This window comes from Capricornis sumatraensis, chromosome 16 (genome assembly GCF_032405125.1).
Source record: "Capricornis sumatraensis isolate serow.1 chromosome 16, serow.2, whole genome shotgun sequence".
NCBI classification, from domain to species: Eukaryota; Metazoa; Chordata; class Mammalia; order Artiodactyla; family Bovidae; genus Capricornis; species Capricornis sumatraensis.
Genome location: NC_091084.1, coordinates 79,527,956 through 79,545,829, shown reverse-complemented (window position 1 = coordinate 79,545,829; position 17,874 = coordinate 79,527,956). Strand labels below are relative to the sequence as shown.

The window sequence follows — 17,874 nt, the reverse complement described above, 5'->3', positions numbered from 1 at the left end:
TATCCAATAATGAAATAAGAAATAGTATTTTAATAAACTATGATTAAGGCATATGTCACTTCAGAACAAAAGCTCATTAAAATACACAGAGAAATAGATTGTTTCCTTTGTATTCAGTCCAGTTAATTTTCATCCTTTAAATCTCAATGAAATCTCACTCCCTTCCCCACATTCCTTGCTGTTGATTCTATGTTTCTTTTAACAATTCAACAGAACCCTGAATCTACCCCAAAGGGAGCTCTTATTAAACTCTACTTAGTAAACTATGTGTTTGTTTCTGCCAAGCTTTTTGTTTGTTTTCTAGGAAGATGTCCTTTCAAACATTTTGCATTGTATTTCCTAACATAAACAACTGTGTGTAGATCGAGTGAGTCTCTTACATTCAGCAGACATTTGGATCACAATTTAAAAAAAAAAAATCATTCTACTTATCTCAACCTTTGGGAAATTTAATCCATTTTCCTTTTTTTAAGACCTATTTATTAATTAAACTATTAATAATAAGAATAACAAATCGATTACACAAGGTAATTACATTACAAGATTTTCTTGCGTTTGTGACTGAAACTAATTCGGGCGTGCCTTCAGTGAAAGGCCACAAGTCTGTTAAAATAATGATCATGGGATTGTGAGCTAAACAATCCAAGAGATCACACAGAACAGAAAGATATCAGTGTTCCAAAAAGCCAGAGAGTGGAATCCTCATTCCACACCTGGGCATCCAGTAGAGATCTCAGAGGTATAATAAAAGCTACTTTAGACTCACATAGTTTGAAAACAAGTCTCAAAAGAAGCTAGTTGATCCTTGTTTAAAACATTTAAAAAAATCAAACATTTAAATAAAATAAAACATTACAAAAAAATCCAAAAGTCTACAAGCAATAAATGCTGGAAGAGGGTGTAGAGAAAAGGGAGCCCTCTTACACTGTTGGTGGGAATGCACATTAATACAGCTACTATGGAGAACAGTGTGGAGATTCCTTTAAAAACTGCAAATAGAACTGTCATATGACCCAGCAATCCCACTGCTGGGCATACACACCAAGGAAACCAGAATTGAAAGAGACACCTGTACCCCAATGTTCATTGCAGCACTGCTTATAATAGCCAGGACATGGAAGCAACCTAGATGTCCATCAGCAGATGAATGGGTAAGAAAGCTGTGGTACATATACACAATGGAGTATTACTCAGCCATTTAAAAGAATACATTTGAATCAGTTCTAATGAGGTGGATGAAACTAGAGCCTATTATACAGAGTGAAGTAAGCCAGAAAGATAAACACCAATACAGTATACTAACACATATATATGGAATTTAGAAAGATGGTAATGATAACCCTGTATGCAAGACAGCAAAAGACACAAAGATGTATAGAACAGTCTTTTGGACTCTGTGGGAGAGGGCGAGGGTGGGATGATTTGGAAGAATGGCATTGAAACATGTATAATATCATATAAGAAACTACTCTCCAATCTAGGTTCCATGCAGGGTGCAGGATGCTTGGGGCTGGTGCACTGGGATGACCCGGAGGATGGTGGGAGGGGAGCGAAGGTGGGAGGGGGGTTCAGGATTGGGAACACGTGTACACCCGTGGTGGATTCATGTTGATGTGTGGCAAAACCAATACAGTATTGTAAAGTAAAAAACAAAAACAGTTAACATTCTTTTAGGAAGACAACAGGAAATTGCAGCACTCATTATTCTGTATTTCTTCACAGTATTTAGCATCTAGTCACAAATACTAGACAAATGTGAAAGCAGGAACATGTGACCCCCACCCAGGAGATAATTAAAACAGATTCTGAAATGTCAGTGAAGATATAATTAACAGGCAAGGACTTTAAAATGTATTATAAATATGCTCCATATACCGAATCATTTAATAAAAACACTAAATTTAGGAACAAAATATTTATTGAATTAGTGTAACAGCATATTGTGTATTGAAAAAGAAATGATGGCTACACTTAAACACATCATAATAATGGTACTCAAAGAGAAAAGCTAAAATACTAGATAAACACCACAAAAATAGTTTCAGTGATCTGTAGAACAATAGCAACCTAAATACTGTACATTCAAGTGTAGAAAAGTGGAAAGAAGAAATTACATATGATTGAAAAATCAATAAGAGAAATATTGGCCAGAATTTTTTCCAAACATTAAGAAAGATAATCCTAAGGTATAAAGAGCTAAAATAATTCTAAGCAGTATAAACAGAAAGGAAATTACACCAAAGCATGTCATGTTAAGTTTCTGAAAACTGAAGATGAAAGCATTAATAAAGTAGAAATGAAAGATATAGATGAAGATGAATGGATAAATAAAAGAGTTATCACTGATCGTTTTGCAGAAACAATATATCATAAAACATTGTTTTGTGTCAACCTACAATTTTATATCCTTCAAAAACCTTCTTGGTTAACGAATGCTATGTTATCAAATATTGCATAATCTTTTTATACAAAGTCATTTTTCATTTACTCATACACTGTATGCATGTGTAACATATCTAATATGTGCATTAAATTGTGCAACTGAGATACTGACAAAAGTATATTTATGTTTTCCAATGTTTAGTGATACTGCCTAGTTTGTTCAATTAGACCAGGGAATGAAATACTTTTGATTTTTCCTAATGAGACATACGGAGAATAACTAACAGATATCCAGGGCACTCTCCCTAAGGTAATTATGTTCAATTTTTTTTTTTTTAATTTTTGAATCAGATCAAAATTTTAACAAAATGAGGCTCAAAGGGATAGAAAAACACTTAAAAACATTCTGCAATAGACAAGGAGGATTGAAACAGTAGCAAGTCGATGCAAATTCTTCAGTAAGGTAAGTAGAAAACACTGGCCTGCACGTTTCTGAGGGCATACAGCTCAAACCCGATCATCACCAAAGATCTTGAAGGCATTATGCTCTGCAAAACTGTTTCTTCCCTTTCGGTATACTTTTCTGATCAACAAGATAATGTATGGGACAGACCTTTTGTATAGTCTCTGATGCAATGCATTTGGACTATCTTAGCTTTCCAAATGAACTGAAAGCTCTCCCATCTGTTTTAACAAGCATCTTCCTCTATCCTTGCTTACCGGGTGTCTCCCCTTCTCCATTTTTCATTGCCTGTGTACTCAGGATGACCGTGATAGAACAGAAGAATGCCATGTTTGTGAGAATATATTCTGAAGAAAGTTAATTTTATTTGAATTCTAATTCTGCCAGTTTTTGTCTGGGTGATCTTGATTAAGCTGTTTTATTCTTGACATGTAACTGGATTATGCTCATATAGTTGACCCTTGAACAACATGTTTTGGACTATATGGGTACACTTCTATGCAGATCTTTTTTTTTTTTTTTCCTTAGCAATTATACCACTATGTTTACCAGTGATGGCTGGCCAGATCTACAGATAGAGTATCCCGGTGGATAAGGGAGGTGGACTATGGGACTTTAGTGTCTGTAGATTTTATCTTCAGTGGATGCTGGAAACAATTCCCCACAAGTACCAGGGACAACTGTGCCATTTATTTTCTAGAGTTATTGTGTGGATCATGTGAATTAATACACGCAAAGTCCCTGGCAAATTTTCAGTTCCATATTAGTGCTTGGTATTCATTTGCATTTTTCTTTCCAGTGGATCTATTTACATGGATCTCCATAAATAACCAGATTCATAAATAATTAGAATGATCACCCTTTTTTTTTTTTTTCCAGAAGATGGATGTGTGGTTGGAAGACCATTAGAGGTGATTCAATTATCAGAAATAATCAATATGGCAAATGAGGATTAAGATATTAATAGCAAAATTTGAAAATTAAGACATTATAACATTGGATTTTGTATTGAATAAACAAGCTGAACTTATAGTAAATGAGGAACATTGAATTTGTGTTTAATTATCAGTTTTTCTACTCACATCATTCATCAAGCTACCAACAGAGAATCTTTTTATTATTCCTTGCAACTTTGAACAGATGATTGTCAATAATATATGCTTTATTTTTTGAGTATAGATATTTGTTTTAAAAATTATCTGAACATTTTTAAAAAGTTCAAATATAATAGACAGATCTTTTGATATATTTAAAAAGACCATGTGAAAACAAGTAGGCCATAGAAGCTGTATCAAAGCAATCATTTCAAAATGTCTTGTCCCTTTAAAGCAAAATTTCCCAAAGTTTCAATGAATGTGCTTTGTGTTGGTCTCAGCCTGTTGATAGTGATTCTATCAATGAGGACTGCCTGTGGGCACTCAAGCAGGCCCTATTATTTGTGGTGAACTGCACAGACATTTCCCTGGTCAGAGCTGTGCTGTGGCTGGAAGAGCACTTGTGATTCTTTATGATTGCAAGATGCATCTCGGCAACCACTATCAGGTAACTGAAAAACAAGTCTTGTTACATTCTGGAGGGTACATGGCACACCCAAGGACACACAGAGAGGTTAAGGAGAGAAAGAGAGAAAGAAGGAGAGTAAGAGAGGACAGCATGGTTCTGCCTTTGTTGTGAACAAGGATGAGGTGCCTACGTTAAATTTTTATTGGTTAATTTAAAACATGAAGGGGGGTTCAGGATTGGGAACACGTGTACGCCCATGGTGGATTCATGTTGATGTATGGCAAAATCAATACAGTATTGTAAAGTAAAATAAAGTAAAATTTTCAAAAAATAAAATAAAAGTAAAGCTAAAGAGAAATAAAACATAAGATAATAAGAGCAGGAGTTATAAAATTCAGAAAGGGAAAAGTAGGGTCAATCAAGCTGGCAGTTACTTCTATCATTCAGGGCTTTCTAAAAGGGAAACTTCATGGATAGGACAGCCCAGCTATTTATCTAAGTGTTTAGCTAGAAATATGTTTATTTGAGATGTATATCTTTGAAATCTATTGTCTCAGCAATGAAAAGGTTAATATCGGAACTTATATAACAATTTAAAAAGCTGATCATTACGCACTTACACTGCGATGTGAATATAGGTATAGTCCTGACCTGAAGGGAAGATGAATCTGTATTTATAATTTTAGACAAAGAAAATGACTCACATATCATATATTAAATTCTCCTAGATGATCGCATTGCAAATACAAAGTACTGATTTTATACCCAGGTAACCAGGATAGACCTCATGGAGAAACACAACCATACTGCAATGCACAAGGTGACTGAATTTGTTCTTACGGGGATCACAGACAGTCCTGAGCTGCAGGCGCCTCTCTTTGGAATCTTCCTGGTCATCTACTTGGTCACAGTGACAGGAAATCTGGGTATGGTTATCCTGACGCATTGGGACTCCAAGCTACATACTCCCATGTACTTTTTCCTAAGACATTTGTCAATTACTGATCTGGGTTACTCCACTGTCATTGGCCCAAAAATGATGGTCAACTTTGTGGTGCACAAAAATACTATTTCCTACAATTGGTGTGCCACCCAACTGGCGTTCTTTGAGACTTTTATTATCACCGAACTCTTCATTCTATCAGCAATGGCCTATGACCGCTATGTAGCCATCTGCAAACCTCTGCTCTACGTGGTCATCATCGCACAGAAAGTGCGTTGGGGGCTGGTGCTCACTCCCTACCTCTACAGCACCTTCGTGTCTCTATTTCTCACCATCAAGTTATTTAAATTGTCCTTCTGTGGCTCTAATGTCCTCAGATATTTTTACTGTGACTCTGTCCCTCTGATATCTCTGCTCTGTTCTGACACACATGAGTTAGAATTGATCATCTTGATCTTTTCAGGCTGCAATTTGCTCTGTTCCCTCTTGATTGTTCTTGTTTCCTATATGTTCATTCTTGTGGCCGTTCTCAGAATGAACTCAAGCAAGGGGAGATACAAAGCCTTCTCCACCTGTAGTTCCCATCTGACAGTGGTGGTCGTGTTCTATGGAACATTACTGTTTATGTACCTGCAACCCAAGTCCAGCCACACTTTTGCTGTTGATAAAATGGCCTCTGTGTTTTACACTCTGGTGATCCCTATGCTCAATCCATTGATCTATGGTCTAAGGAACAAAGAAGTAAAAGATGCTCTGAGGAGAACTTTAACTAATCGATGCAAAATTCTCAACTAATATCTTAATACAATTTGCAGATGTAGGCCCAAAATCTCTGTAGAATGCTCTATCAGTCCAATGAAATCATCAAAAATAAAAATGTTCTACCACATTGTTTCATCTTTTTCAGGATAAAATGCTTCCTTTCATCTCTCCCAGTACTCTTCTCCACTTCACCTGGATAAACATGGTGCCAGATGATTAAGTCTCAAGTGATTTTCAAGATCATATTGGAACCTAAGTTATTTTGAAATAAGGCAAATCATGCCAAGTTTTTGGTCAGATTCAGACTTGCAGAGATTTAAAAAGCATTTATTAGTCAAAATGGAGTACAATGGACCAAAAATTAGGATATGTATGTTAAAGCAGGCACTGTACTAAAGGTAAAGAATATTAAACCATGAATAATGTATAAAGTAGACAAGAGGCAAGAAAGTAAATAAGTTTATGATTATAACTGAAAAGTTATTTCAAGAACATATGCAATATAGAAAATAAAGTATGCCTCTCAGAATTAAATTTTCAGTCAGATTGAGTTAATATTTCCCATCTCAGGGATACAGTGGGGATTTTAGAAGATATTTAAATTAAGAAACATGAGAAGACTACTTGCTAACTCTGAGTCTCCCTTGACAGAGACACATGCTATCGTTAGTTTTGGTTTATGCTAGCTTCCTGATAAATAAGTTTATTTAGGATTGCAGATTCAAGAAAAATGAGTTATCCGCTCACTTTCTTGTTGTTGTTGTTTTTCAGTCACTAAGTTGTGTCTGACTCTTTGACACTCCATGGACTGCAACACACCATACCACCCTATCCCTCACTATCTCCCAGAGTTTGCCCAAGTTCATGTCCATTGAGTCAGTAATGATATCCTACCATCTCATCCTCTGCCACTCTCTTCTCTTTTTGCCCTCAGTCTTTCCCAGCATCAGGGTCTTTTCCATTGAGTCTGCTCTTCACATCAGGTGCCCAAAATATTGGAGCTTCAGCCTCAGCATCAGATCTTCCACTGAATATTCAGGGCTGATTTCCTTTAGGATTGACTGGTTTGATCTCCTTGCAGACCAAGGGACACTCAAAAGTCTTTTCCAGCACTACAGTCTGAAAGAATCAACTCTTTGGTGCTCATCCTTCTTTATGGTCCAACTCTAACATCCATATACGACTACTAGAAAAACCACAGCTTTTATCAGTATAAAAGAACTGATATTTTATCACTGATATTTTATCACTATACAGGCTTTTATCAGGAAAGTGACATCTTTGATCTTTAATACACTATCTAGGTTTGTCATAGTTTTTCTTCCAAGGAGCAAACATCTTTTAATTTCATGGCTGAAGTCACTGTCTGCAGTGATTCTGGAGCCCAACAAGAGAAAAATCTGTCACTGTTTCTACTTTTTCTTCTAAATGCCATGAAGTGATGGGACTGGATGTCATGATCTTTGTTTTTTAAATATTGAGTTTTAAACCAGCATATTCACTCTCCTCTTTCACCTTCATCAAGAGGCTCTTTAATTCTTCTTTGCTTTCTGCCATTAGAGTGATGTCATCTGCTTATCTTATCTGAGGTTGTTGATATTTCTCCCAGCAATCTTGATTCCAGCTTGTAACATCCACGTGATGTGCTCTGCATATAAGCTAAATAAAGAGGATGACAATATGCAGCTTTGTCGTATTTCTTCCCCAACATTGATCCAGTCAGTTGTCCCATGTAAGGTTCTAACCGTTGCCTGTTAAATCTTACACAGGTTTCTAAGGAGACTGGTCAGGTGGCCTGGCATTATCATCTCTTTTTTCAAGGTTTTCAATAAAAATATGGGCCTTGGTTATAAAAAAATAAATAAATAGATCATTTCTAAAATAAATAAATAAAACACTTCCACCATTTGTTGCAATCCACACAAAGGCTCTATTATTCATTTTTTCTTCCAATCTGTTGTGGGCAGAATTGTGTCCCACCAAAATTGGTATGTTGAAGGCTCAATCCACAATATCTCAGAATCCTAGTGTATTCAGAGATAAGGCTTTTTAAAGAAGTAATTAGTTAAAACAAGTTATTAAAGTGAGCCATAATCCAATATCACAGGTGTCCTTATAACAAGAAGCTAAAGCACATAGAAAGACACCAGACACTTCGATGTACCCCAACCGAGTGACAATCACATGAAGATACAGCAAGAAGGGGGCCATCTATATGCAAGCCAAGGAGAAAGGCCCCAGAAGAAATCAAATCTGCTAACCTCTTTTTCATAGACTTTACTTATTTGTTTAAGATTTTTTGATATGCGTTCTTATTTGCTCAGTTGTGTCAGACTCTTTGTGACCCTTTGGATGGTAGCCCACCAGGCTCTTCTGTCCGTGGGATGTTTTAGGCAAGAATTCTGCAGTGAGTTGCCATTTTCCTCCTCCAAGAATCTTCTGACCCAGAGAATGAACTCATATTGGCAAGAGATTCTTTGCCTGCTGAGCCATCGCGGAAACCCTTTTTGATATGAACTGCTTTTAAAGTCTTCACTGAATTCGTTACAGCATTGCTTCTGTTTCATGTTTTGCTTTTTTTGGACCATAGGCATGTGGGATCTCAGCTCTCTGACCATGCACCAAACCCACACCCCCTGTGTGAAGCCTTAACCAGTGGACCACAAGGGAAGTCCCTTGATCATGGGCAGACTCCAGAACTGAGAACACATATTTCTTTTATTTAAACAAACCTGTTTTGGGTATTTCTGTTATAGCTGCTCAAGCAAATGAATACATTTTTCATCTTTATTCATTTACCCCACGAGGTGGGCTTCCCAGTGGCTCAATTGTAAAGAATCCGCCTGTAATACAGGAGACACAAGTTTGATCCTTAGGTTGGGAAGATCCCCTGGAGAGGAGATGGAAACCCAACCCACTCCAGTATTCTTTCTTGGGAAACCCCATGGACAGAGGAGCCTGGCAGGTTGCAGTCCATGGGGTCACAAAAAAGTTGGACATGACTTAGTAACTAAACAACAACAAAACCTTACTAGATAACCATCCCAATGCATTTAATGTGAATCTACTCCAACTTCCAGCTTTAAATTTAAGGCCTAAAGGGGAAAATAATATGACAAAAAAAAAAAAAAAGTTGTTGCAAAGAGAACTTAAGCCCCAAAGCTGACATGTTCTCCAGGGCACTTTTCCTTCTATGTGATTCTCTTAGTCTTTAAATGCATGAAAATATATGTCAAAAATATTTAGTATTTAAAAAAATTGTGTGATAGGAAATTTATATTAAAGCTTTAAATAAAAGCTTTAGTTTCAAATATTATATTTGATCCTTGCCTAGAATTTATCTTCTACATTTTTTTTTCACCTGAAATACAATTATAAAGAAAGGATTAAAATAATATTTTTAATATAGACTATTTTTGGAGGACATAGCTTCACCTTTAATATGCAATTTATCCTATTCTTGAAATAATGACTGTGCTAAATTGCATTCTTTGAAGTAAAAGTAGGAAGCAAACAGAAATAGTGTCATATAAAAACAAAATATGTAGATGGAATTTGTTTCTATTTCATTGTTAGTCCATTGGTTTCTAGCTCTTTGGTTTGCATTTTTTCGGTAATGAGTCGCTGAATGCAACAAAGTTACTTTGATAGATACACTTTAATCAGATGTCATGGAATTGAACTCATTTCAATAATATAGGTCATACTGCCACCAAAAAAAAAAAAAAAAGAGAGAGAGAGAGAGAGAGAGAGAGAAAGACTGGAGAGATGTCTGGATGAAATCCTAGGGGGAGATCTTATTAAAGAGCAAATCCCAGATGGCATCTCCCCAAAGGATGGCAAAGACAGTTTGTGGATATTAGAATCACCTGGGTTTTAGTTAGGTTCTCAAAGGTTTATAGAGCCCCACCAACTCTTACTGATACAGCCACGTAGAAATTCTCACTAAGAGGCTGAAACATATGTGCCTTAGAGGTGGGTAGAAAATATTTATCTTATTTTGGTATAACGGCCTTCAAAGGATTGAAATCTGCACCCAAAGTGCATCACTTTACTTTCATTTTGGAAGGCATCAGACATCATGTATGATCAAATAATACGATACTTAAGTAAAGGCTATTTCCAAGATTTACAACATTTTTGGAGAAAACAAGTTATTAAAAACTATCTAGCTATTATATTTCAAACTTACAACTGGTATCATTAGATATTATATACGTATACCACTTCTGAAACAATGGCTTTTTGCTCACTGAGATTATTTATATCATAGTTTTGTTTCTGTAATACTAACTAGAATGAAAAATTCATCTTTCACACAAATAACGCAATAACACTTGTGAAGGAAAACTGAGCACAGAATCACCCAAATTTTAAATGAGGATTCTTTTTGAGAATATAATGATATACCACCAATTTTCTCAAGAAAATCTCTGGTAATATATTCAATACAATAGAGGTGAATATATATGTGTGTGTGTATATATATATATATATATATATATACACATATACATATATACACATATATATATAAACATAATATATAACCTATGCTATAATAACATATATTTAGATAAATCATCTATGTACAATAAAATTAACCTGACAACATTTTACTCAAGAAGTTTTCAGAAAGAAGACTTCAGTTTGAAGAGACAGTGCGTAAACAGGATCGAGACATTAAGAACTGCAGACCCTGAATTTCTGGTTTGATAGGACAAGGCTTTCTGTAACATTCTCAAGGAGGAAATGAAACCCAAAAGAAAGAATGCTCATTTACTGGGATGCTTTTAGTTAAAGTAACCCAAAATAAAATATCTGAAATAAATTTACTTTAAAAATACTGGCCTTATAATTTTATAATAAAATAAATTTCTAAGTACATGGAGGAAATTATTGTATACATATATATGTATAATTACTCTTCCTTATTCATAAGCATCTTTGCTAATTTAAAGATAATTCCCCTCTCTTTTAGCCTTCCTGTTACTCATTGGTGATCATATGAAGATTGAAAACCTAGAGTATGATCAGGAATGACTTTTTTCAATACTATAAGTTCAAGTTTTGTAGCCTCATTTGAGGTTACATTCATTTGCAGTCTGGTAGCATAAGACAACTGTTGCAAGATGAGCAATCTTTTTTTTTTCAGATAATAAGGTACCTCTCACCAATCTATGTATTTGAAGAATCAATATGAATATGGACACAAAAGGCCAGAGACACTAATAAAATCCAAATTCCCTACTTTGACGCATTCTCTTCGGCCAGAAATACTGTACACTGCTTAACTTATTCTCAAAATGTTACTCCTCCCTTCCAATTTCTACCCCTTTAAATCAGTTTCTATCCTTTCCCATCATATAATTCATTATCTTTATAACAGCAAGAATAATCTTCATTTTTAAATTTAAAGCTGATGTTATTATTTACCTACATTAAAAACTATCAGTTTTACAATTTACTAGAAAAAAAATTCAAATATTTATTGTGACCTAAATTATCTGATTTTATTTCCAGATTTAAAATGGATCCTGGTATAAGGTAGTAAGACAAGAAAAATAATATGAACCTGATTGTGAAATATATTGAAAATGAAGCTAAAGATACTTCAATCATGCTAAAAAGCAAAGCTTAGACTGCATGAATTAATAAATCAAAAAGCTGTGACACTGCCAGTTGCCTACCAGCTAATCTGAGAATCATGACACAGCGACCATTAAGGATCACAGTCAATGACTGTGTTACTGACCCAGGGAAGTCTAGACCTAAGAAAGAAAAAGAGGAGGTGCTTAGGATCGAAAGTATTACATAAATTGCCAAATACTTCAATATGGAACCTTGAATAAGAAAATTAGAGGATGAGTAGAATGCTTGTGATCTAAAATAGTTGGTTTTAGAAATGTAATTTTACAATTTAAGATAAAGTATATAACCAGTGAGGCATTAGACTTCAGCAGAAACACAGGAACTGATGTAACTTGGAAGTTTGGTTTGGGCTGATAGTTTATATGTTTGCCAAGGGAGATGATGGAGAAACTGACAATTGCAGACAAAACATTAAAAATTTTAAACATGGAGAAGACAAGACAAAAAAAAAAAAAAAAGAAGCATGGCAGGGACAAGGGGAACACAGAAGCAATATTCTCTATCTCAGTGTCTGAGGGAAAAAAAAAGCTGGAATCTTAAAATAGAGGGTTGTCTGCAGTGTAAAAGGATGGAGGTTGATTGAGGAACATATTATGAATTTTTCTTACAACCTTTAACAAATAATTTTGAAATAAATGAAAAAAAATATAGCATACCTATCAAGGTTGGCATTTTCTTAAGAGCCTGTAAGGCTAATCACACGAAATGTGTGCCAGACTGAAATATTAACTTGCCTGAATGTTTTGTAAATGTCTTATAAAGTACCTAAAACTTAATATGTTCAAAATATCACTTTGATCACTTCATTTTAAATCATATCTTTTAATATTTGAAAAATGTCATGGTCAATGGCTTAACTGTGAAAAGATCACAAAAGTCTTTCCTATTCCTTCAGTTCAGTTCAGTTCAGTCACTCAGTCATGTCTGACTCTTTGTGATCACAAAGACTGCAGCGTGCCAGGCCTCTCTGTCCATCACCAACTCCTGGAGTTTAGCCAAATTTATGTGCATTGAGTCGGTAATGCCATCCAACAATCTCATGCTCTGTTGTCCCCTTCTCTGGCTTTCCCAGCATCAGGGTCTTTTTCAATGAGTCAATTCTTCCCATCAGATGACTAAAGTTTTGGAGTTTCAGTTTCAGCACCAGTCCTTCCAATGAATATTCAGAACTGATTTCCTTTAGGATGAACTGGTTGGATCTCCTTGCAGTCCAAGAGACTCTCAAGTGTCTTCTCCAACACCACAGTTCAAAAACATCAATTCTTTGGCACTTAGCTTTCTTTATAGTCCAACTCTCACATCCATACATGACTACTGGAAAAACCACAGCCTTGACTAGATGGACATTTATTGGCACAGTAATGTCTCTGCTTTTTAATATGCTGTCTAGGTTGGTCATAACTTTCCTTCAAGAAGTAAGTGTATTTTAATTTCATGGCTGCTGTTACCATCTGCAGTGATTTTGGAGCCCAAAAAAGTAAAGTCAGCCACTGTTTCCACTGTTTCCCCATCTATTTCCCATGAAGTGATGGGACCGGATGCCATGATCTTCGTTTTTTGAATGTTGAGCTTTAAGCCAACTTTTTCATTCTCCTCTTTGACTTTATCAAGAGGTTCTTTAGTTCTTCTTCACTTTCTGCCATTAGGGTAGTGTCATTTGCATACCTGAGGTTATTGATATTTCTCCCGGCAATCTTGATTCCAGCTTGTGCTTCTTCCAGCTTAGCCTTTCTCATGATGTACTCTGCATCTAAGTTAAATAAACACAGTGACAATATACAGCCTTGACGTACTCCTTTTCCTATTTGGAACCAGTCTGTTGTTCCATGTCCAGTTCTAACTGTTTCTTTCTGACCTGCATACAGATTTCTCAAGAGGCAGTTCAGCTGGTCTGAAATCTCGAAGAATTTTCCACAGTTTGTTGTGATCCACACAGTAAAAGGCTTTGACATAGGCAATAAAGAAGTAAATATTTTTCTGGAACTCTCTTGCTTTTTCGATAATCCAGGGGATGTTGGTAATTTGATTTCTGGTTTCTGTCTTTACTAAAACCAGCTCGAACATCTGGAAGTACGTGGTTCCGGTACTGTTGAACTTTCCAGCTGCAGCATTGGAATGGCAGCTGCATGGCATGGAGCAGCCGTAAGGACATACCCCACGTCCAAGGTCAGAGAAACTCCAGAAAGATGGTAGGAGGGGCGAGTTCATATTTGGAATCGAGCTCCATTCCCTCCAGAGATTCTCAGAGGGCTCAAACAAACATTGTGAGCACCAGGACCCAGAGACCCCACAGAGACTGAGAAAGAACTCTGTTTGAGCATCTCCTGCAGAGGTACAGGTCGGCAGTGGACTGGCGCAGGGACAGGGGCTCTGGGTGCAGCAGACTTAGGTATGGCATAAGCCCTTTTAGAGGAGGTCACCAGTAATCCTATCAGAGAGCTGCCAGAACTTACACAGGACTGGGAAAAGACTCGTGGTGGGCACAAACAGAACCTTGCCCACCAGGACCCAGGAGAAAGGAGCAGTGACCCCACAAGAGGCTGACCCTAACTTGCCTGTGAGTGTCCAGAAGTCTCCAGCAGAGGCGTGAGTCAGTGGTGGCCAGCTGAAGGGTTGGGGGCTCTGAGTGTAGCAGTGTCTGCATGGGATCTTTTGAAGGAGGTCACCATTATATTTATTACCTACAGCACAGTTTGGCCCCAGGTAAATAGCAGAGATGGAACACAGCTCTACCCATCAACAGAAAATTGGATTAAAGATTTACTGAGTATGTATGGATGTGAGAGTTGGACTGTGAAGAAGGCTGAGTGCCAAAGAACTGATGCTTTTGAACTGTGGTGTTGGAGAAGACTCTTGAGAGTCCCTTGGACTGCAAGGAGATCCAACCAGTCCATTCTAAAGGAGATCAACCCTGGGATTTCTTTGGAAGGAATGATGCTAAAGCTGAAACTCCAGTACTTTGGCCACCTCATGCGAAGAATTGATTCACTGGAGAAGACTCTGATGCTGGGAGAAATTGGGGGCAGGAGGAGAAGGGGACGACCAAGGATGAGATGGCTGGATGGCATCACTGACTCGATGGATGTGACTCTGAGTGAACTCCGGGAGTTGGTGAAGGACAGGGAGGCCTGGCGTGCTGCGATTCATGGGGTCGCAAAGAGTCGGACACGACTGAGCGACTGAACTGAACTGAACTGAACTGAGCATGGCCCCACACGTCAAAACAAGACCCAGTTTCCACCTCAGTCATTCTCTCCCATCAGGACGCTTCCATAAGCCTCTTATCCTTCTCCATCAGAGGGCAGACAGGCTGAAAACCACAATCACAGAAAACTAACCAATATAATCACATGGACCACAGCCTTGTCTAACTCAATGAAACTATGAGCCATGCCTTGTAGGGCTACCCAAGACCAATGGGTCATGATGAAGAGTTCTGACAAAATGTGGTCCACTGGAGAAAGTGAAAGAAAGAAAGTGAAGTCACTCAGTCATGCCCAACTCTTTGTGACCCCTTGGGCAATAGCCTGCACCAAGCTCCTCCGTCCATGGGATTTTCCAGGCAAGAGTATGATTTTTCCAAATATTTATAGTTTTGTGTGGTATGGATTAAATGAGATGGTGTACATACATATGTTATTTAGCACAGAGCCTTGTGACAATGAAAGCAAAATAATTTGAATGAGAAGTTACTGATATTAATGTGTTTTGAATGATTTTTTAAAATGTGGTTTCTTATTTCAGTTCCAATAACTCATTCTATCTTACTGAGAGTTTTCATAGTTGAGGTAGAAATAGCAAGTGAATTATAATTTTGCATATACAAAACACTGGAACACATGGTATCTAACTATATATTTAGCAACAACAACAAAAACCCACTGTACTCTCCCTCAACCTGATTCTCTCTTAAATCTGTGGTGTTTTTGTTGCTGTTGATTGTTTCTCTTATTGATATCTACCCTGCATCTGCTGTGTTGGCAGGCAGATTCATTACCACTGCACCACTTGGGAAGTGCCTGAGGATATCTGTTCCATACATCAGCTCTATGTTTGATAAGCTGATCCAATGGCAATGCAATAACTGTCCCTTATTTCTTGCCTTCTAACACTATATCTAAAATAGATGCATAAGCAAGCTCTTGATGGAAAACATAGTGGCAACCCTCACTCTAATTAAAGTATTTGTTTGCTACACATATAGCAACTCAGTGTATGTTTCACTCAGAGATAACATATATAATGTCTATTCTTAATTTAACAAGAAAAAAGCATTAACAACAATTATTGTCTACTCTGAATGTGTGTAATCAGCTTTTTAAAAGGAGAGCATTTTTATGTGGGAGAGATCTGTATAAGGAGAGAATCTTATATTTCAAAGACACTTAAGCTTCTGATCTAGTGTAAAGTGTCCAGTTCCATGGCAGAAAACATTCCCTTATAGTTCAAAGTAAAATATACTTCAAGGATTATTCATTATTCTGTACAAATGCTCAGAGTTTAATAAAGCAATAGGAGTTAGTTGTTCAGTCATGTCCAACTCTGATCCCAGGGACTATAGCCCGCCAAGGCTTCTCTGTCCATGGGGTTCTCCAGACAAGAATATTGGAGGAGGTTGCCATTTCCTTCTCCATAATCTATCAGTAGGGTTTTAAAAATCATTGTATTTATATGTATTATCAGCACTTCTACTTAGCAATCAGTGGGCAGAGACGTGAGTGACTTGGCAAGAGAATGGACCAGATATCATCCAGTATCCTTGTTCTCCTCTTCTGAAATTTGAAATAAATAAGGCATTTGATTTTACTTACCTGAGCAGAGTCATCTGCCCAGACCTGCTCCGGAGGCCTTTGCATGAAGTGTGCTAACTGGTTTATACAAGTGCTTGAAGTCTCTGAAGACCTTCACACTGAAATCTGCATCATGGCCCTAGTCCCTAAACGGGAGAATCAAAATTCCCAGTACAGATTAGGTCCCCCAGGGAAGTAAGGAAAAACTGAATGTTTATTAGTCAAGCCTCTATGCAGAAATGTCATGCAAGGTGCAAATCTGTCGATAGCCAGGGAGTATTCTTGAAAACCGTTGATTAACTATTGCATCCATTCATTCCAGCCTTTTTCATTCTGAATTTTACCCCTATATTGCTTGGAAGTGTTGCCTCTGGCTCTTGAATGGAGAAAAGCACAGGATTCTGGCTCCAATGTTGAATTTTAACGTACGTATTGGAAACAGAACCAAATGCAAAGCCTACACTCTTGTGTCAAGATAAACCCTGGTGTATTTACCACAAGAACCAGACAATGTACAACATAAAAGCAAAAATCTTGCTATGTGTGCTTACTTACTTCCATTTTTACAACTGTGAATGTAAAAAGGCACTTCAAGCACCTCGTAGCAAAGCTAGTATGTAGTTGTATACTTTCCACAATAACATTTCAATATTGAAAGAGCTACATTTATTCATATCTGTGGATTTTAAAATATGAAAACATGATAAAGAATGTAACAAAAAATAAACTGTAAAATAAATCACTTTAGTTGACATGGTATTTTAACATGATTAATTTAGCCAACAACTGAATGTAATAACTTGCAATGCAATCCCATTTTAGGGAAAATTTTTTAGCTTAGACTCTGTATTGAAGGAGGTAGCTCTTTTGAAACTAAATCAGGTGCTTGATTTAGTATTGGAGCTTCAGCTTCAGAACCAGTCCTTTCAGTGAATACTCAGGGCTGCTTTCCCTTAGGATTGACTGGTTTAATCTCCTTGTTGTCCAAGCAACTCTCAAGAGTCTTCTACAACTTACTTGAATGCATATAAACATTCAATTCTCACACAGTAAACTGCTAGGTTTCAGTGTCATAGCTCATGTTAATACCTTCCTTTTCATGCGACTCTTGTGCTTGAAGAAAAAGTGTTGATTCCAATAATAGGCCAATGTTTTAAAGTGTCCTGACATATCAGAGATACTTATTGTGGGATTAATAGAGTAATTTTGTGATATTATTTTGTCAAATTATCATCTATTCATCTTTCACTGCTTTCTTTATTTTAGCTTGTTTATTGCTATTTCTATGCTTTATTTCGGGAAGTATTCTGGAGGATATTCTGGCTGATTAATGAGAATTTTCTTCTGCCTGATATATAATTTCTATTCAATTTTTTAAT

At 36.8% G+C, this 17,874-nt stretch overlaps 1 protein-coding gene across 1 annotated transcript; it reads left to right on the top strand.

Moving 5' to 3' along the window:
• The first annotated feature begins 5,132 nt into the window (after positions 1–5,132).
• Positions 5,133–6,086, top strand: LOC138092269 (olfactory receptor 8K1). The gene has a single exon (XM_068988075.1). It carries the CDS (start codon positions 5,136–5,138, stop codon positions 6,084–6,086), a length of 951 nt encoding a protein of 316 aa, XP_068844176.1. The 5' UTR covers positions 5,133–5,135.
• The last annotated feature ends 11,788 nt before the right edge of the window (positions 6,087–17,874 follow it).

What these genes read in the sequence shown, in the direction of transcription:
- LOC138092269 (XM_068988075.1), top strand. Translation starts at nt 5,136, where the DNA reads ATGGAGAAACACAACCATACTGCAATGCACAAGGTGACTGAATTTGTT.